The 22,051-nt window shown below is 41.7% G+C and overlaps 1 protein-coding gene across 2 annotated transcripts in view; it reads left to right on the top strand.

The window, feature by feature from the left end:
* IFRD2 (interferon related developmental regulator 2) overlaps positions 1 to 19,054 on the top strand; it is a 49,798-nt gene extending 30,744 nt beyond the window's left edge. Inside the window, exons 3-13 of one of the 2 annotated variants that reach the window (XM_056525182.1) lie at positions 5,918 to 6,034; positions 6,131 to 6,215; positions 7,181 to 7,305; positions 8,920 to 9,077; positions 9,319 to 9,369; positions 9,689 to 9,855; positions 10,059 to 10,164; positions 10,261 to 10,398; positions 10,508 to 10,636; positions 10,716 to 10,811; positions 16,490 to 19,054. In XM_056525182.1, coding sequence (XP_056381157.1) covers positions 5,918 to 6,034; positions 6,131 to 6,215; positions 7,181 to 7,305; positions 8,920 to 9,077; positions 9,319 to 9,369; positions 9,689 to 9,855; positions 10,059 to 10,164; positions 10,261 to 10,398; positions 10,508 to 10,636; positions 10,716 to 10,811; positions 16,490 to 16,570 — 1,253 coding nt within the window. In that variant the 3' untranslated portion in view covers positions 16,571 to 19,054. The remainder of the gene's footprint in view (positions 1 to 5,917; positions 6,035 to 6,130; positions 6,216 to 7,180; positions 7,306 to 8,919; positions 9,078 to 9,318; positions 9,370 to 9,688; positions 9,856 to 10,058; positions 10,165 to 10,260; positions 10,399 to 10,507; positions 10,637 to 10,715; positions 10,812 to 16,489) is intronic. The other variant, XM_056525183.1, reaches the window with a different exon arrangement.
* Positions 19,055 to 22,051: the final 2,997 nt, after the last annotated feature.

Genomic DNA, 22,051 nt, shown 5'->3' with positions numbered 1-22,051 from the left:
TCCCCAGCCGTATACGGTCCCGTATCTTAAGAAACGTAGTGTGCATGCACCCCAAGTATGGGCCTCCAGAATAAAGATAATGGCCCTCATTTACCATCACCCAACCAACAGCATTTGTCGGGTTTATGTTTTCGCACATTGTCTGCGCCATGGCGCAGACAATGTGCGACATGTTGCGACACTAATTCCCGAACCACCCAACTCGGCTTGCTGAAAAGCCGAAAAAGGGGCGTTTCCCAACGAAAACCTTACTTTCACACAGATTTACCAATTTTCCCAACCACATTACTTGGGTTTTGTCCTTTTTTTTTTTTTTTTTCCCCCCGACAGCTGCAAGCTGTTGTAAAAAAAGATGTTCCCGTTTGTACAAAGTAGTTTTTTATGTTTGAGATATATATATGCCGCCTGCACAGCGCAAACATATGCCCCCAGCAGCGCATGTATATACAGTATATATGCCCCCCCCGCACAGCGCAAACCTAAGCTCCCGGCGCATCTATATACATATGCCTCAAGCGCTATCAAGGACAAGCATTTTATTAGCAGAGCATCTCTCCGGGAAGCCGCTGTCCGATGCTCTGATAATGCTCTCCTTATCAATGATAGCGCATCTGAGGCATATGTGTATAGAAGCGAAGTGTGTGTGTGTGTGTGTGTATGTGTATATATATATATATATATATATATGCATGCACGCCGTGCCGGGGGCATATATAAAATTCACCGTGCAACACTATTTCCTACCCATGCGACACATTAGTAAATCAGGGAGAAAAATACAGGGAGTAAATGAAGAAACACTCAGAGATAAACCTGACACTCTTAGTAAATGAGGGCCAATGTGTAATTTTTACCGAAAATTGCTCTGCGTAGAAACGGAAGCCCTCAAAGGTTACAAAATTTAGTTTTTTTATGTATATATTTTTTTTTTTCAGTTTTGCCCCACAGCTAATTATTTTATTTTATTTTTTTTTTATTTTTTTTTTGTTTCAACGTAGATTTTGTGGTGAAATGATTGATGTAATTACAAAGTAGAATTGGTGGGGCAAAAATAGGTCTGTAGGTGAAACATTGAAAGCGTTATAATTTTTAGAAGGTGAGGAGAAAAAAACATAAGTGCAAAAATGAGAAAAACTAAGGGGTTAATATACTCTCTGTAGAGGGCACACTTGGCGGACTTTAACTGATATGCGCGTCTTATTTTATTCCGATTCCGCGCTGTGGGGGGACTATTCTCTGGGTTGTTGTTAGTATACTGCGTGTTTATGGTTATACTCGCTGTTGTTTGTATATGTGGTTAATGTAAAGAACAAAGTCTTGCCCTTGATCCACTGATTCCAGTCAGAATATTGATCCACACAGTTGAGGGAGCAGTAGCACCTTTCTCTCTCCTGTATGTAAAGTTTTCTCTCTGAATTCCCATACCCTCTGTGAACCATGTGAACTCTTGTTTACTCCCATCCCCCACCCTCAGGCTCTGAGCTGCTGCAGCTGAAGGTTTTGAAAAAACTGAACCCAATAAAAGGTACAAGGAAGGGGCTACGTGAGGCGGACACTAGAAAAGTTACTGTGTAGTCCTCTCAGAAGGCTCTGAGTAGTGGACATGTCATTATTCACACAAACGCTGCCTACTGCAGACCTAACCCAAGTCATTGTCTAGGCCAAACTTTAACCCCTTAAATGGGCACTATCGCCAATAATTTTTTTATTATTAAAGGGGTATTCCATGATTTTTTTTTTTTACTATGCTACAGGGGCTGTAAAGTTAGTGTAGTTCATAATATAGTGTCTGTACCTGTGTGTGACGATTTTCTCACAATTATTCTGTGATTTTCACCCCACTATTTTTACCAGCATACAAAATGACTGTCTTGGATTTCTCCCAGCTTGCAATGCGGCCGAGACCTGTCTCACTAGTCAGCTGATGACAGGGAGCCTGTCTGCTTCAATGGGTGGAGGGTTTGCTTGGTGGGAGAGAGATCAATCTGCAACAGCTGTAGGCACCCTGATTGAAAAACACAGGTCTCTTGTTTCAATGGGTGGGGTGGCTGATATGTGGGAGGGGGAAAATGGAATTGTGGGATTTGTAGTCAAAAAAGAAAAGTCAAACAAGTTCAAAAAAGCTATCCACAGCATTATGGTAATCTCATGACATAACCATTTAGCCCCAAGACAAGCTCAGATCCTTCCTAAGCATGTCCATTACTGCCTGCCAGGTACCTACTAAAATCGCCTAATTTTGGGGCTCTTTTTCTCCTTTTAGCTCTTGTTAAAAAGAAAAATATGGGGCAACACCAGCATGTTAGTGTAAAAATGTAATTTTGTAAATTAACATGCTGGTGTAGCCCCCAGCTTTTCCTTTTCATAAGGGGGTAAAAGGAGAAAAAGCCCCACAAAATTTGTAACACAATTTCTCCCCAGTACAGAAATACCCATATTTGGCTGTAAACTATACAACAGGGCTCCGGAGTGAGAGAGCTCCATGCGTATTCGAGGCCTAAATTAGGGATATGCATAGGGGTGGACCCGGATGCAAACATGGCGTTTGTCTCCTCCACCAAAAAAAAAAAAACGCTACTGCAGTGTTTCCCAAACAGGGTGCCTCCAGCTGTTGCAAAACTCACAGCCTGCCTGTACAATCAGGGACTGTCCGGCAATGCTGGGAGTTGTAGTTGTTTTGCAACAGCTGGAAGCTCCATTTAATAAAATATATATATATATATATATATATATATATATATATATATATATATACATACACATATATGTGTGTGTGTGTGTTTATTTATTTTTATTTTTTTTGTGGGGGGGGGGGGGGGTGTAACAGTGTGTGTGTGTGTGTGTGTGTGTGTGTGTGTGTGTGTGTATATGTAGTGTTTTACTCTTTATTTAGTGTAGTGTTTTATAAGGTACATGCACACGAGCGGGGGTTTACAGCTAGTTTCCCGCTGGGAGTTTGAGCTGCGGCGGAAAATTTGCCGCAGCTATAAACTCACTGTAAACCCCTGCCCGTGTAAATGTGCCCTGTAACAGACTTTGTTTCCCAACCAATGTGCCTCCAGCTGTTGCAAAACTAAAACTCCCAGCATGCCCTTTGGTTGTCAGTGCATCCTGGGAGTTGTAGTTTTGCAACAGCTGGAGTAACACGGGTTGGTGAACAGAGATAGGTAACAGACCTTTCCCAACCATTGCCTCCATCTGTTGCAAAACTACAACTCCCAGGATGCACTGACAACCAAAGGGCATGCTGGGAGTTGTAGTTATGCAACAGTTGGAGCCACATTTTCATAGAAACAAGTGTGCTTCCAGCTGTTGCATAACTCTCTCAGCATGCACAGACAGCCAAAGGGCATACTTTCCGCCAACTCAGGTGCCCCCACCGCCACTCACCTGCTCTGCCCTCCGGACTCCGCCCAGCAGGAGCCACGATTGGTCGGCCGGTCTTGGCTGACCAGTCACGGTGATTGTGAGGTGGCACCAGTGCCACCTCATTCCTGCTGGGCAAGGGGGATTGTTGCTGTCTTGGACAGCTCTAATTAGAGAAGAGCGAACTTACAGTAAATTCGATTTGTCACAAACTTCTCGGCTCGGCAGTTGATGACTTATCCTGCGTAAATTAGTTCAGCCTTCAGGTGCTCCGGTGGGCTGGAAAAGGTGGATACAGTCCTAGGAAAGATTCTCCTAGGACTGTATCCACCTTTTCCAGCCCACGGGAGAACCTGAAAGCTGAACTAATTTATGCAGGATAAGTGATCAACTGCCGAGCCGAGAAGTTTGTGACAAATCGAATTTACTGTAAGTTCACTCATCTCTAGCTCCAATCACTCTCTTTTTTTCTGGGCCACCAGGTCACCAGAGACCCGGTTGGCCCAAAAACACAGTGATTCGCCAGTCTGAATTTACCCCCTGGGCATTGACATGCGATGACTGCTGAATGCCTTAAAGGACAAATCTCACAGTAAAAAATTGTTCAGCTTTTAGTGCGGAAGGTAAAGTTATACAGGTTTGTAAATCACTTCCATTACCAATGCTGCTTAGAAACAAGCTTTATCTGCATTCTTCTGTCTGACAGGAAATTCAGCTGTTCCAGGTTTTCATGACTTTCGACCCCCTATTCAGGCTGTTATCAGCAGCATCCAGGGGCCGTGAAGTGACAATTACCCAGAAAACCCCTGTGCTGCAGAGAGCTCCCTGTGCTCGGCCTTAGCCCCTCCCATCTGATGAATATTCACACTGTCCTCCCTCTGTTCTGCAGTGATTGGCTGAGCAGCACTGCCTATATGCCGGCTGATTCAGATCATAGCAGCCCCAGCAAACAGGCTGATTCTCTCCCCTCTTCTTGCTAATGTTTTTACACAGAGGGGAGGGAGCTGCCAACGTAGAGCTGTCACACTGAGAATGGAGGGGAGGGAGAGTAGAGCTGTCACACTGAGCACTGGGGAGAGAGGAGTGCAGGGCAGAGAAAGGGGGAGGTGATTGTGCCACTGTAAAGCTGTTTCAATGAGAGGAGGGGGAGGGAGTGATTTTATAGTGTTTAAAACTGTAGCTTCAACTCCAGGGTCCCTCTCTCTGAGCACTGAGATTAGTTTGTTTCCTCGTGGCCACCCTGCTGTATAGGGCTATGATTGGAGCTCAGTGTTATGAGCTAGCAGAGCTGTGGGAGTGGCTAACATAAGTTAGGGGTGGTAACAAGTTCTTTGCTCAGGCAGCTGAGAGCAGGAAATGTGAGCAGTGCATGCAGGGAAATGTAGTCTTTGAGATCACAGGCATAGCCACCATAACCAGGAAGTAACTGGAATTTATGAGCTGAATAGCCGGTGAATGGGGGCCGGGAAAAAAATCACAAACATGTCAGAGAGGTGGTAGGTGAATATACTATGGAATGGCTAGGTATTTATTTTTTCTTTGCTGCATGGGATATCTTCTTTAAAGGGTTAATGGCTAAGTCCAGTCTTCACCAAATAGACTATGATGAAAATGATATTGATAAACATTTTCTGTTTGTAACATCTGTACATTCTTTCAGTGAATGAAGACATTCTTGTTTTTATATTTTCTTTTGCAGTATATTAGTGCAGGTAAGAGATGTCAGTCCAAACAGGTGACATATTTGTGCTGCAGCAATGTTTATCTCCAACAAGTATTTTCTATATGGAAACGTAACATGGTAAAAGCAGGATAAGGCCAGGACCCGACTTATCATTCTCATCCAGAGATGTGAAAAATGTTGAAGAATTGAAACAGTCTGTTATTTGCAGACCTCTTTATTTCAGTGCCTGAGCTTCATTACATTAGGGAGAACCCTACTTGTATTACAGCCCAGTGACTGTAACTCTGGTGTGTAATCTATTAATAAATGCATTGACTTCTACATTCTCTGGAACTCAACACATAACTTTTAATGCAGCTTTACACACAGGACTTTTATAATTGTGACTCATTCCTGTCAATTGTCCCACAAAGTCTATGGGCACGGCTGTGGTTCCAGAATAAACTCCTGCTATTGTTGGAAGGTTTCAGTGACCTCAGCTTCAGGGCATGGACCTTAGGTTTTGCTGTACTGTAGGTCACCAGATTTATGACTGCTTGCTACTCAGACCAGGCCGACACTGGCCTAAAGCCGATCATGTTCAAACAGAAAATGTAACTGAGTCCACCTTTTAAAAAACAAGCTGATGCAACCGGAAAGACCAGTTAATGCTTCTGCGCAACTTTCACTTAGTAACAATCAGCTATAGTTTGCTTTTGTTTGGTTGTTTGTGTTTTTATTATAGATTCCTTCATTTTTTTTAATTTTTTTTTTTGCATGTCAGTTAGGCTTTTTCTGTCGGTCCTTTATTTATGGCTATATTAGGACTCGTGTTGTTGAGGTGACTGGATGTTGCCTGTGACCTTTAATAATTTACCTGCATTTCAGGGTCTCGGCATTGCACTCGGGCAGACTCTGAGGCCAGTGAGGATGAAGGTGCTAGTGATATCCTTAGCCACTGTAGCAGCGCCAGTGAAAATGTTAGTGTTGCCGAGGAGGGGTCAGGTAAGTCTGAAAGCGTTGATACATTTATTTTGCTACACAGACTCCTATAATAACAATATATACATGAAATATAACCTATTTGTGATCCCCCTTTAGGAAATGACACACAGGATTTTCTGTCAGCCCAGGAGCAACGGGAAGACAAGCTGAAGGAAGACATAGACAATATTACAGAGAAGAGGTAATATATTTGTAATTAGGGATGTCCCGATATCGATACTAGTATCGGGCCGATACTAGCCATTTCCCTGGTATCGGGGACTCGTTCAATGTCCCCAATACCAAATCCGATACCTGCTGCCACTCTGCTGCCCCGTTCTCCCGTCCGCATAATAGCGTTCTGTGGAGGAGCATGTGACACACACGTCACTCCTCCTCCTCCACTGCGCCCAGCGTAACACTACAGAGGAAGCAGCGTGACGTGTATGTCACATGATCCTCCATAGAACACCATTATGAGGACAGGAGAACGGGGCAGCAGCACCTGTCAGAGGACAGCCGCAGGTGAGCTGTTTACAAGGGTGGGGGCTGCGGTCTACAGGGGGGCTGCTACTAATGTCTAAAGGGGGCTTGCTGTCTACAAGGGGGTTGTGGCCTACAGGGGGGCTGCTACCAATGTAGATAGCAGGCACCCCCTGTAGACAAGGGGGGCTGCTGCTAGTGTCTGCAAGGGGATTCTACCTAATATTAAAGGCAATCTTACAGCAGAGTCACCTGCACTAACTTGAATTTATTGGTAGGTAGTGCAGGTGACCCGGTTTCTACCGCTGCTGACCATGTGGTCATCGGTCTCACCGCCAATGCCAATTTTTTTGTTCTGCCCAATGGAGAAGAGAGAAATCTTGGCTCATACTACAGCAGCCGCCTCCATTGCGCACAACAAGGAACCCACATATCATACAGTAAGCATCGCCAGAGACCGGGTCACCCTGGTGTCAGATTCCCTTTAAAATAAAAGTACTCGTACTTGGTATCGGCGAGTACTAGAATTAAAGTATCGGTACTCGTACTCGGTCTTATTAAAAAAAAAAAATAAATAAATTGGATCGGGACATCCCTATTTGTAATGCAGTGAGATTTTCTGGTTCCGGGACTTGTTTATGCAGCTGACCTGAATCAATTTTTTTATTTTATTTTTTTATACAGTACGAAAACAAGAGTTACTGCACTGGGCAGCCTGCGGCTTTCTTTGTCTTCTCAGGTCCTCAGCGATTTCCTTGCAGAAAGAAGAGTCACCCTTACCGATGCACTAGAGCGTTGTTTAAAAAAAGGTATTCATAGCATTTATCTCTCTTTAACCCTTAGCGGACGCAGGGCATAAAGGTACGCCCCAGTGGGGCCTAGGACTTGGCACACCAGGACATACATGTACGTTCTGAGTTCCATTGCGGCTATGAAGCGAGTGCAGGAGCTGCTCTAGCATTAAAGACCACATGTCCTGGCTCCTATCAGAATGCTGGTATTGCGGACATTAGCGATTGTGCTGATGTTCAACATTAACCCCTCAGATGCTGTGATCAGTATTGATCATGGCATCTGCAGTAATGCGGTGGTTCTGATGGCTGATCTGATCGCCTGCGGCATGACCACAGGGAAAGCAGATCAGCTAAGGTCTCCATACCTGGCCCCTGCTGTCATCATGGTGACTTCTCCTCTGGTCTGCCTCTGAGCAGACCAGAGAAGTAAATCACGTATGAATAGCACTGATCAGCATTTGCAATCTAAACAATGCAATAAATAGTCCCCTGTGGGGACTAAAAGTGTAAAGAAAAAAAATATTATGTTAATGATCCTGTATGGTGAACGGCTTGAAAAACAAAAGTCCAAAATTGCTGATTTTTTTTTGATCACCTCACATGCCAGAAAAAAAATTAAGTGATCAAAAAGTTACATATATACGCAAGAGTGGTACCAATGAAAACCACAGAATATGGCGCAAAAAATGAGCCCCCATATATTTTTGTATACGGGAAAAATAAAAAACTTATTGGGGGTCATATTTGGGCAATTATTATTTTTTTTTAATAGTACAATAATAAAGGCATGAAAAGATGGGTATCATTTTAGTTGTATTGACGCAAAGAATAGAGAGAACATGTCTGTTTTACCATAAAGTGATCTGCGTAAAAACAAAAACCCCTAAAAGTTGCAAAATTGTGGGTTTTTCCCACCGTAGATCTTCTGGTAAAATGAAAGATCTACTCACAAAGAACAATTGGTGGCGCAAAAAACAAGCCCTCATATGGGTCTGTAGATGGGTAGATAAGATGTATGCCTCTTAGGCGAGGAGGAAAAACAAAAACGCTAAATTAAAATTTCCTGTGTCCTCAAGGCCAAAATGGGCTGCATCTTTAAGGGTTTTAATAGTGTCTTTTTTTTTTTTTTTTTTTTGCTAATTCTAAGGGCCCTGTAGTGCTTCTGATTACCTAAGAAGAGTAGGGGTGACATTCCTGAGAATACAGCTTATTCGTTAGAGAACAGAGGTGATAATGCTTCTGAGAACAAAGGGGGAGATTCATCAAAACCAGTGTAGAGGAAGAGTGGTGCAGTTGCCCATAGCAACCAGATTTCTTCTTCTTTCATTTATAACAAGTCCTTTGAAAAATGAAAGAAGCAATCTGGGCAACCTTTACTCTGCACAGGTTTTGATAAATCTCCCCCAAAATCACTGAAAATGCAGCCTATTCACTTGCAAGAGACCAGTAGTGACATCCCACAGAATGCAGCCTGTCCATCCACTGGAAAGCAATGCTGATAGCTAAGAGTATGTAGTCTATATATTTACTAAAGATCAGAAGTTAGAACACTGAGAATACAACCTGTAAGAGAGCAGCAGGGATATCCGCTGCCATGTAACCCTTTTTCTTCTCTGGCTTATCTCTAAGGAAAGGATGAGGAGCAGTCCCTGGCAGCCACAGTACTTTCTCTTCTTTGTATACAATTGGGGTCTGGTCCGGAAGGTGAAGAAGTCTTCCACTGTCTAAAACCGATTCTTATTAGTATATTGACTGATTCCAGTGCTGGATTGACAGCTCGGCAGAGTGTAAGTATCCCAATCTGAAAAACACACTGACAAAAGATTACATTATATAATATTTTTTTTTTGTACAAATGAAGCTGAAAACTTAAGGTCAAAGTTGTTGGTTTTAATTTTTTTTATTTTATATAAATTGGAGAAAAGGTTTTATAGTATATTTTAAGCTTTAAAAAAAAGTGATAAGTCCTTTTTAGATATTGGATACCCAAACCAATGGCTCCTCATCAGTTTCATTCCTTTCTCACAGTGTGCCACCGCTTTGGGTCTGTGCTGTTTTATTGCTGCTGCTGATGTGGAGGTAAGTCTTGTACATAATAATATAAATACACTTTCCCACAGGATTTTTGGGAGTTGCCTGACATGTCAGTGAAAATCATTGATGGAAGGGTCATGAAGATGACAGTGGTTCCTGGAAGCAACTCTTACTGTGTTAGGCTTCTGCTCAAGCTATGTATACCATAGCATAGCTAAACATTAGTCCTATGGGGAAGGAGGTATGTGATTCATGCCATGACTCCAAAGTACAAGCAGAAGGTTTTCAGCCTGGTACTGAGTGGTCCAAGGGGGACCAAATTTAAAATGGATGTAACTGGAATTGTCTGCATTTCTCTTCTTAGGATCTCATCTCATGTCTCGGCATCCTAGAGGGAATATTGACTATGTTATACTCGGAAAACAATGGCACCCCACCATCACAGCAAGGCCTGGTTTGTTGTGCCATTCAGTCCTGGGCATTGCTGTTAACAATTTGTCCTGCCAGCCACGTCAAGAAGATGCTGGAGAGGTGAGTGCCAACAATGAGCATAGAGCAATACAGAAGACAGTGACAAATATAGAAGTATAGTGCTAGTATACAATGATACATTGAAAGAACATGGGCTAAGCACTGTAATTATATTGACTATTCTGGTTTAACTTCACCATCTTATGTAATTGTTATACATCCCTACACAGCCAGTATATGGAGTTGTTACTTCTGTCTTGCAGTCATCTTCCCCGTTTGTCAGGAGTCCTGGCATGTGAGTTTGTCAGCCTCCGCATTGCTGCTGGAGAGTCTCTTGCACTTCTGTATGAACTGGCACGTGATCTGGATGTAAGTTATTCCTCTAAATTTATATACACACAACACATGTCTTTTTTTTTTTTTTTTTTTACCTATGTAGCTCATGATCTCCCTAAATTCCTGTAGGAGGATTTCTATTCTGAAGATACAGACACTCTGTGTGTGACACTGAAGCAATTGGCAACTGACAGCAACAAATACAGAGCAAAGACTGATCGTCGAAAGCAGCGATCTATCTTCCGGGATGTCCTACACTACATTGAAGTAAAATCCCTTCTATGTGTTGGGTGTGATTAGTGAACAGTGCAGACTACTGGTGCTGGATTAATGGACATTCACTGTAAATTGATGTCTTGTTTTGTGACCTCCACAGAGCAGCGAGTTTCAAGAGGAGACCATAAAGTTTGGTTTAGAAGTGATGTATGTGGACAGCTGGGCATGCAGGAGAACATACAGCTCTTTTAAAGAAGCACTGGGCTCAGGAGTGAGGCATCACTTACAGGTAAATCATTGACTGCTGAGAACTGAACGCCTGCCTGCAACGCATATACTAATCCTGTTCTTATGTTTTATCCACCCAGTACAACGAGGTTTTGAGAGACATCTTCTCCTTGGGGCCACCACTGGTCTTGGATGCTGCAGCAATTAAAGCAAGTAAAATCTCAAGAGTGGAGAAGGTGAGAACCTGTGGATAGAGGTCTAATATCTTGTCTAGTCTTCTTGAAATATACATTAAACACTGTATACTGAAATATAGGCCGACATTTATCATTGTCTTTAGACAGTTTTTTGTGTCTACAAAAGGCACAAAAAGGCGCAAGTAGGGTTTATTTGCGCCTTTTTGTTTACCCCCTTAAGGACTCATGGTGTACTGCTACATCATGAGTCCACTCCCGATCTATAACGCGGGTCGGGCCCGGCCTCTAACCGGGACCCGTGGCTAATAGCGCGCGGCACTGATCGCGGTGCGGCACGCTATTAACCCTTCAGACGCGGCGATCAAAGTTGATTGCCACGTCTGAAAACAAAAGTAAACCATTCCCGGCAGCTCAGTCGGGCTGATTGGAACATCGCGATAAAATCGCGATGTTCCGATCAGCTGGGACTCAGGCGGAGGTCTCCTTACCTCTCTCCGCGGTGTCCGATCGTCGATTAATTGCTACAAGCCTGAGCTACAGGCTTGAGCAATCGACCGCCTATCTGACTGATCCCTGCAAAGCTATGTCAGCATAGGAGATCAGTGTGTGCAGTGTTATAGGTCCCTATGGGAGCTATAACACTGCAAAAAAAGTGAAAAAAAAAAGTTAACAAAAGTCATTTAACCCCTTCCCTATTAAAAGTTAGAATCGCCCCCCTTTTCCCATAAAAAAAAAAACTGTGTAAATAAACATGTAGTATCGCCGCGTGCGAAAATGTCCAAACTATAAAAATATATTGTTAATTAAATCGCACGGTCAGTGGCGTGTGCGCAAAAAAAATTCCAAAGTCCAAAATAGTGACTTTTTATATCATGAAAAAATGAATAAAAAGCGATCAATACAAAAATGGTACCGATAAAAACTTCAGAACACGGTGCAAAAAATGAGTCCTCATAGCTGCCCATACGTGGAAAAAAATTATAGGGGTTAGAAGATGAGAATTTTTAACATATACATTTTCCTGCATGTACTTAGGATTTTTTTTCTGAAGTACGACAATATCCAACCTATATAAGTAGGGTATCATTTTAACCGTATGGACCTACAGAATAAAGATAAGGTGTTATTTTTACCGAAAAATGCACTGCGTAGAAATGGAAGCCCCCAAAAGTTACAAAATGACATTTTTTCTTCAATTTTGTCGTACAATAATTTTTTTTTTTCCGTTTCGCCGTGGATTTTTTGGTAAAATGACTAATGTCACTGCAAGAATTGGTGGCGCAAAAAATAAGCCATAATATGGATTTTCAGGTGCAAAATTGAAAGCGTTATGATTTTTGGAAGGTGATGAGGAAAAAATGACAATGGAAAAACGCTGAGTCCTTAAGGGATTACACATTTCTGCTGATTTTGAGTTGCGATCCACTGATTTTGGCAATACACATGATATAGAAGGGATTAATGAACTGCGCCTTTTTGTAAAAAGGCGCAAAGCCACGGAAAAGTGTCTAAAACTACACCAGCCCAGACCTGGCGTAGCTTTTTGGTATATGTGAAGAGAGAAATTTCAGAAAATGTGACCTGCACAAAATTTATCAAATGCTCTGTGACCATTTAATACATTTGGTGTTCCTACACATCACAGCACACAAAAAAAGGTATAAAAAAATGCTTCACTTACACTACAATGATAAATGTGGGCCATAGTCTTAGTATTTTTCAACTCCTCACTGTTTTTTTAAAATCTCAACATTCTATCAGGAAATGGAAAGGCTGAAAATCTGCCTTGACCTAGTTCTGTTCACACCACTAAGGGTTTGTTTTACATTAACGAATCAGTGTAGGTAGAAGCGAACAGCTTGAAGTTCAGAACAAGCAAGATTTGTGCTGTTGTTTTACCCATAGGACTATCTACACTTACGTACTGTAACAAACCCAGAGTTGTAAGCAAACTTCTGTAAAGATAGGCCTCTAGATATACAGTATCTCACATAAGTGAGGACACCCTCACATTTTTATATTTTATTATATCTTTATGTGACAACTGAAGAAATGACACTGCTACAATGTAATGAGTGTTCAGTCTATATGTGTTTAATGTTGCCCCCTCAAAAGAACACACAGCCATAAATGTCTAAACATTGGCAACAAAAGTGAGTACACCCCTAAGTGGAAATGTTCAAATTGGGCCAAAAGTTTCAATATTGTGTGTGACCACCAATATCTTCCAGCACTGCCTCTTGGGCATGGAGCTCACCGGAGCGTCACAGGTTGCTACTGGAATCCTCATCCACATCTCCACGATGACATCACGGAGCTGGTGGATGTCAGAGACCTTGCGCTCCCCCACCTTCTGTTTAAGAATGCCCCACAGATGCTCAATAGGGTTTAGGTCTGGTGAAATTTTGGCCAGTCAATCACCTTTACCCTCAGTTTCTTTAGCAAGACAGTGTTGGTGTTAGAGGTATATTTTGGGTCATTATTATGATTGTGTGTTATTTTAACCCCTTAAACCACTTTTAAAAATCATAACCCTTTTAATTTTGCACCAAAAAATCCATGAGGGCTTATTTTTTGCGCCACCAATTCTACTTTGTAATGACATCAGTCAGTTTACCCAAAAAGCTACGGCGAAATGGAAAAAAATTCATTGTGCAACAAAATTGAAGAGAATTTTTTTGTAAATTTTGGGGGCCGTACACTTTTCTGTAAAAATGACACTTTATCTTTATTCTGTAGGTCCATACGATGAAAATGATACCCTACTTATGTAGGTTTGATTTTGTTGTACTTTTGGAAAAAATCGTAACTACATGCATGAAAATTAATACATTTAAAATTGTCCTTCTGACCCCCTATAACCTTTACATTTCTGTGTACGGGGCTAATTATTTGCGCCGTGATCTGAAGTTTTAATCAGTACAGTTTTTGTTTTGATCGCTTTTTTATAAATTTAAAAAAAAAAAATTTTATGGTATGAAAAGTGACCAAAAATATGCTATTTTTGACTTTGGAATTTTTTTGCGCATACGCCATTGACTGTGCGGTTTAATTTACAATATATTTTTATAGTTTGGACATTTACGCACTTGGCGATACCATATATGTTTATTTTTATTATGGTTGTATATTTTTTTATATGGATTTTGGTAAAAGGGGGGTGATTTAAACTTTGAATTAGGAAGGGTTTGTGTGTTTAAACTTATTTTTTTTCTTTACATTTTTAGTCCCCTTAGGGGACTTTTAGGAGAAATCACTTGATCCCTCATACAGATCAATGGGATTACATACAATCCCATTGATCTGTGTGCTCTGCGCTTGATTGATAAAGCCTAGCAGGCCAGGCTTTATCATTATGCGCAGAGAGAGAGAGGGGAGGAATAGTGATGAGCTGGGCAGTGATGTCAGAGTGCCAGTTAGCCCGGCCGGTGCCAGATAGCATCTCATTAGCATATATAGAAAATCGAAGATTACGGCAGAATGGCGTGGCGGATCCCGGCACGGTAAGCATCAAACTGATCAGCGTGCCCCGCACTACCAGCCAGTACCACTGGTTAGTGTGGGGGGAGCAAGCTGACAGTTTTCCTTTTTAAGGGGACACAACATTAAACACTGTTATCCATGCTGTGCTCTCATTACTTTACACTGTAGCAGAGGGTGATTACTCCAGTGTTGTCACGTGAAAAAATATAATACATTTACAAAAATATGAGGGGTGGACTCAAGATACTTGCTGTTTGTTACAATTCATTGGCAGTTAAATAAAGATGCTAAAAATGGTGGGTCTTGAACTTCTCATTATGTAAAGATTGTTATTTATATAGAAGCCTGTCATTTGTGTAAATTAAAGGGGTACTCTGGTGGAAACCTCTTTTAAGAACTGTTGTAGGAGAAAATCCCCAAACATGCTGCTCTGGACAGAGATGTCAGCAGAGAGCACTGTGTTCCAAAAAGAAAAAAATGTCCTCTGTAGTATTCAGCAGCTAATAAGTACTGGAAGGATTAAGATTTTTTAATAGAAGTAATTTACAAATCTGTTTAACTTTCTGGCACCAGTTGATTTATAGAAAAATAACGTTTTCCACCAGAGTACCCCTTTAACCCCTTAAGGACGCAGGACGTAAATGTACGTCCTGGTGCGGTGGTACTTAACGCACCAGGACGTACATTTACGTCCTAAGCATAACCGCGGGCATCGGAGCGATGCCCGTGTCATGCGCGGCTGATCTCAGCCAGGGACCCGCCGGCAATGGCCGACGCCCGCGATCTCGCGGGCGTCCGCCATTAACCCCTCAGGTGCCGGGATCAATACAGATCCCGGCATCTGCGGCAGTGCGCGATTTGAATGAATGATCGGATCGCCCGCAGCGCTGCTGCGGGGATCCGATCATTCATAACGCCGCACGGAGGTCCCCTCTCCTTCCTCCGTGCGGCTCCCGGCGTCTCCTGCTCTGGTCTGTGATCGAGCAGACCAGAGCAGAAGATCGCCGAAAACACTGATCTGTTCTATGTCCTATACATAGAACAGATCAGTATTAGCAATCATGGTATTGCTATGAATAGTCCCCTATGGGGACTATTCAAGTGTAAAAAAAAAAGAAAAAAAAAAAAAAAAAAAATGTAAAAGTAAAAAAAAAGTGAAAAATCCCCATCACCAATAAAAAAGTAAAACGTCCGTTTTTTCCTATTTTACCCCCAAAAAGCGTAAAAAAATTTTTTTATAGACATATTTGGTATCGCCGCGTGTGTAAATGTCCGAACTATTAAAATAAAATGTTAATGATCCCGTACGGTTAACGGCGTGAAAAAAAAAAAAAGTCCAAAATTCCTACTTTTTAAATACATTTTATTTAAAAAAAAATTATAAAAAAATGTATTAAGTTTTTTATATGCAAATGTGGTATAAAAAAAAAGTACAGATCATGGCGCAAAAAATGAGCCCCCATACCGCCGCTTATATGGAAAAATAAAAAAGTTATAGGTCATCAAAATAAAGGGATTATAAACGTACTAATTTGGTTAAAAAGTTTGTGATTTTTTTTTAAGCGCAACAATAATAGAAAAGTATGTAATAATGGGTATCATTTTAATCGTATTGACCCTCAGAATAAAGAACACACGTCATTTTTACCATAAATTGTACGGCGTGAAAATGAAACCTTCCAAAATTAGCAAAATTGCGTTTTTCGTTTTAATTTCCCCACAAAAATAGTGTTTTTTGGTTGCGCCATACATTTTATGATATAATGAGTTATGTCATTACAAAGGACAACTGGTCGCGCAAAAAACAAGCCCTCATACTAGTCTGTGGATGAAAATATAAAAGAGTTATGATTTTTAGAAGGCGAGGAGGAAAAAATGAAAAATTAAAAATTAAATTGTCTGAGTCCTTAAGGCCAAAATGGGCTGAGTCCTTAAGGGGTTAAAGCAGACCTTGCCTTGCATTCCCCTTTAACATATGAATTTTAATAGCATTCAAAATTCTTCTAGTTTTCTATAGGCTCTCAGGCTGCAGGACATTTAATTTCACTACTATCCCCTGCTGTTTCAGCAGACACTATTCTGATGAGATTTTTTTTTTTTTTTTAAAGCAGGCCAGTTGTAACTGTTTACTATACAGAGAATGCAGTGCAGTTCTGGATGGAAGTGCCGTTTTGCTTTTGTGCCTAGATATTAGGTCTCTAACTTGACATTTATTTTTTTCCCTCCCCTTATAGCATATGTTCAATTCTGCTGCCTTCAAAGCCAGGACAAAAGCTCGTAACCGGGTCAGAGACAAGAGAGCGGATATTCTATAATTTTTATCCTCCTGCAGTCACCACTATACTGGGACCTTGTGCCCTTCCTTGACTTCTTTATATATTTAATATCCCTTTGCCAGTGTGATCTGCAGCCCAGAGCGTTGCCCTTTTATGGGTGAGCGAGAAGAGGATCACTGTTGCCGTGATTGCTGAACTGACAGAAGGAAAAATATTTTTGCGAAGACTTGTATTTTTTTTTTTTAGATTGAGCGGTGTAATGATTGCCCAAGGCAGGAGTACGGACACATCATGAATGAGCTCTGTCCTCACCAAGGTGCTTTACACAACTCTCTACGTCCTCCATCATTCAACTAGCTGCCATTGGAGAATGTCTACTTGGAGTTACTTTAACACAGTTACAGTCAAAAAGTCTGAAAATATAAAGAAACAAGAGGTTTTAAAGGGAACATGCTGCTTTTTAACACCTTGTGGGTTGTCTCCTTCTGCGGCATTGCTTCATCAATTGAGCATTTTGAAATTTTATGAGTTGGTTTTAATGTGGATCTGCAGCTACATTCCATGACCATAGGTAACAATGACACTGGTGCTTGGTGCAGCAAGGTAAAGGTCTTACAGACCACTAATATCTGAGCAGTGCCGAAGGTATTTTCTATTGATACCAGCTTGACTTTGTCATATCATTTACTTAGCTCTAGAGTTTATCTTGTAGGTGACCCTAAAACAGTAATGATCATCTGGTGCATGTGCCAGGTCTTACAGACAATTTCTACTGTTTTCAATGGCCATTATGCTGATGTCACCAAAGAGCCAGAGGCTAAAAAGTGATTGGTGCCTTTTTAAGGAGATTTTAACTTGCAACACACACACACACACACACACACACACACACACACACACACACACACACACACACACAATGAAATGATTTAAAAAGAGAGCTGTTACCATTCTTTTGTTTTGCATAGAGCACCTCCATGCCTCTACATTTGTCTTGCCATACCTTTTTATTAAGCGGGAAAAAAGGGTGGGGTTGGAGCTTGTACAAAGTGAAGATTTTGCACGGATCTGGTCAGAGTTGGATGTGCACCATATTCTAAATGTGCAAACCGTATTCCATAGAACATGTAAAATGTGCATCTTGTAGATGCTATAGGCTATTCTTACTGTGTATACTGGTCTTTTTTGCACTAAAAACAGCAGTTATTTGGCTGTTTTATGGTACAAAACAGTATTTCTGCTTAAGTTCAATGGAAAATGGCTGCTGCTGTGCATGAGGCTATGTTCACGCACATGTTCTGTCGGCGCTCCGCTGTCAGTGGAATGTCTGCACAGTGTTTCCGTGTGAACATAGCCTAAAACTGAGTTTTAGACTCTGCACCCTCCGTCAAGGGATGGGCATGGTTTAAAAAAATAAAAATAAATGACCTAATACATGGCAAAATTTTGGCATATAATTCGGGTGCAAGCTAAGCCAATAGTAGGTATGAAAAAACAAGTGTAAAGGTTGTCTAGCTTTATCATACAGCATGGGCCACCTGTGATAAATTTAGTGCATTCTTTAGCTTTTTAAGAATTGGGCATGATGAGTAAATTGGCCTTATTGTATTTGGAGATGCTCGATCTTCACAAGGTTCCATCTCCTGTATACTTCAGCACTAAAAATCTCTTAGCATTTCTTGCTTGTTCAGAGTCTGCACCACACTAACTCTGGTAATTTGTGTTATGGAAAGGAGACAGACTTCACATACAGAAAATCAAGTGCCCTCCGGTGTTACAAGAGCTTGGGGAAATTGTTATTGATATCTGTTTTCACACTTTCCTAACTTATTCCAAAAAACAGCAGCAAAAGAGTGCAGCTCTGCAGTGTAACTCTAGATCAGTAATGTATGTACAGAATGAGAGGGAGTAACTCGGGATCACTATAGTACCTATTCTAGGTACACAGTAAGTTCTGTGTACGGAAATTATCCATGTATAATGGTACTTGGTGGTGACCATTGTTGACTCTGAGCTGCTTCTTGGCAACAGTTGTGGCTGTGTTGGGTGACATATATGCTAAAGACTGATTTAATCTAATATTTAGTGACGTAGGGAGTGCTATAGTTGAAGCTTTAGTTATGAGGTGGAGTTTTATTTTTTTAGGCTTACATTTTTTTTTTTTTTTATGAAGACAAACAGGATTTTGAGCCCATTTTTTTTCCTGCCTCCTGTGTGGTTTCGTCTAGTAGATTTACCTACCACTCAGCACAACTTTAGAGTGTTTACCCTGTCAATAACATACTTACCTGGACTCCTGCAGGTCTGCATGCAGCTCCATATCTTCTCCCTTCCTCCTGCTTTTGAGCGGAGTGCTTAGAGTAGGACCTGCCAGATCAGCCAATCATCCTTACTGGGGCTAGGTAAGTGTTAAATTTTTTTCTTTTAAAATGGACAATGTATAATTAACAATGTATATTAAAAGCGCTGTGGGGGGTAAGATATATAGCGCTATATATCTAGCCCCCCAGCGCATTTATAAAGATATAACCCCCGCCAGCGCAAAAATATATACCCCGCAGTGTGTATATATGTGTATATATATATATATATATATATATATCTCCTCCTGCAGGCGCATTTTTAATTATATACCCCCCCCTGCCGATGCTATTATCAATATATACCTCCCGACAGCGCATTTGTGACCCCTACCCCGCCAGCGCATAGGTCATTAATGCAGCGCTATCTGTGAATAGTATTTTACTCTCAGAGCATCGCACCAGCCGCCACGTTGCTATTGACTTATACTATTCATACATAGCGCTGCAGGGGCATGTTATATAGAAGTGCTGTGGGGGCCAGATATATAGTATTATCTGGCCCCCAGAGCACTTCTATATAACATGCCCCTGCAGCGCTATGTATGAATAGTATTCTATCAGCAGCATCGCGGGGGCTGGTGCGATGCTCTGTGAGTAAAATACTATTCACAGATAGTGCTGCATTAATGACATATGCGCGGGTGGGGGGGTATATAATTATTAATGCGCCTGCGGGGGGTCACATATATACTGCAGGGTATATATTTTTGCGCTGTCGGGGGTTATATCTTTAAAAATGCGCTGGGGGGCTAGATATATAGCGCTATATATCTTGCCCCCCCCCCCCCCCCACAGCGCTTTTAATATACATTGTCCATTTTAAAAATCCCACAGGGAGCCCTGATTGGCTCCTCAGTATGGGCCATTCAGTGTTTCCTGCGGGGAATTTAAAATGAAAGTAAAATACATCGTACATTGCAGCGTTGCGGACCATGCCGCCCGCTCCCCTGCTTAATAACTTCTGATCGGCTCTCAGAAGTGAGACCCGGTGCGATCAATCCCTCTGCCCCTGTACTACTACCCCCATCATGGAACAGCGTCTGTTCCATGATGGGGGTAGTAGTACAAGCACTAATGTAGCCTCCCCAGCCGCCAGCAGATTCCTGCAGCCAGGAACTACTGCTCCAACAATGGAAACAAGTCTGTTCCATGATGGGAGTAGTAGTAGTCCTGGCTGCAGGAGTCTGTAGGTGGCTGATTTTTTTCATTTAAAAAAAGGATTAAAAAAATTGTTCAAAATGGATACCCTATTGATCAGCCGTTTCCATCAGTTTTTTTTTTATTTTTTACTTTTTTTTATTTTTTTTAATAAACTGAATGGGGGCAAACGGCCATGTGAACGCATGCTGGGTCTCAGTTTTATTTTCTACATTATATCTGTTTCAGGAAAGTGGATAACAAATGTCACCTTTACAACTAAGTAAAACTTGTAACAACTGAACAGAAGCAACAACTTTTGGATTGAGTGTTCACATGTTCAGATTCTTAAAGGGGTACTCCGCCCCTAGACATCTTATCCCCTATCCAAAGGATAGGGGATAAGATGCCAGATCGCCGCGGTCCCGCTGCTGGGGAGCCCTGGGATCCCCGCTGCGACACCCCGCTCTGCACGTAATGACGGGCAGTACAGGGGCCGGAGAATTGTTACGTCACAGCTCCGCCCCTCGTGACGTCACAGCCCGCCCCTTTCAATACAAGTCTATGGGACGGGGCGTGGCAGTCGTCACGCCCCCTCCCATAGACTTGCATTAAGGGGACGGGCCGTGATGTCACGAGGGGCGGAGCCATGACGTCACGCTGCTCCGTCAACTGTATCGCCCGTCATTACGCACAGAGCGAACTCGCTCTGTGCTGTAATGAGAGAGGGGTGCTGCAGCGGGATCCCAGGGCTCCCCAGCAGTGGGACCGCGGCGATCTGACATCTTATCCCCTATCCTTTGGATAGGGGATAAGATGTCTAGGGGCGGAGTACCCCTTTAATGCTGGTTTTGGATTTAAAAACTATCAATAAAAAGAGAGGAATCTTAACAGTTTTGTCCAAGCTTTGCTTAAGATAATGGTAAAGTCATAACAGTTTAGCCTAAGCAGAGCTTGGGGTTGATTTTTGGAGCACTGTCACTGTGCCCATTTGCCTAGGCAATGTGATCCTACCTTTGAAAACTGCTGGCATCAGCCACTAGTCCTATCATGGCAAAATAATATATTAAATGTCATGGCCAATAGCATCCATGGCATCTAAGGGTATGTTCACACTGAGGAATTGGAGAGGAATTTCCACGAGTAATTCTGCTCGCTTTTTCCTCTCCAAATCATTCAACAGTGAAAAACCCATAGAGCTGTACAGAATTTCTGCCCCTCAGTTCACACTGAGGAATTTCTTCAAGCAGAATTCTGATGAGGAAGTCTGTTCCGCTTGAAGAAAGAACATGTTCTTTCTTTCAGGCGGAATCAGCGTCGTTCTCCCATAGAGATCAATGTTGTTGTTTCTTTTTTTTTGTTTTTTTTGTCAGGCATTTCCGCGCGGAATTCACATGGAATTTCCGCATGAAGAGAAAAAATTTATGACTAGAAATACTTTATACTCCTCCTCCGCATGAAACCTGCATTTGCGCAAAAGTAACAAAATTTTGAGGCAGAAAATTTCTGCTTGATTTCCGCCCCAATTCCTCAGTGTGAACATACCCTAAGGGATTCCACAGATATGCCAGCAGCACCCCAAAATCAAAGGTGCCAATGATTACCATGGTAACTAGGGGCCTGACAAAGGCAATAATTGGGTATATTAATACTAAAATAGATTGCAAGCTAGCTGCAGATTGCATTATATTGGGACTAAAATAAACATAACATTTTGATTGCCATAAGACCCCCCCCCCCCAATCAATAAACTATCATAATTATTGTACTACAGCTCATCTTAAAAAAACAAACTATCATGGCTGCGTCAATGGGAAAAATGTTATGCAGCGACACATGGTATTTTTACCATGTTAGAAAGTGTAAAAAAAAAAAAAAAAAAAAAAAAAAAAACATGGTTGAATTGCTGTTTTTGGGGTTTCCACAAAAAAAAAATTTCGTACAACATTTAAAAAAAACAAATAAATAAAAAAAAGTTATGGTTACTAGTGCTTAGAGGGGTAAATAATGTAACTCTCCT

The sequence above is a fragment of the Hyla sarda genome, chromosome 6 (genome assembly GCF_029499605.1).
Source record: "Hyla sarda isolate aHylSar1 chromosome 6, aHylSar1.hap1, whole genome shotgun sequence".
NCBI lineage: Eukaryota > Metazoa > Chordata > Amphibia > Anura > Hylidae > Hyla > Hyla sarda.
The sequence above is the reverse complement of the archived record's forward strand: the minus strand, read 5'-3'. Positions and strand labels throughout refer to the sequence as shown.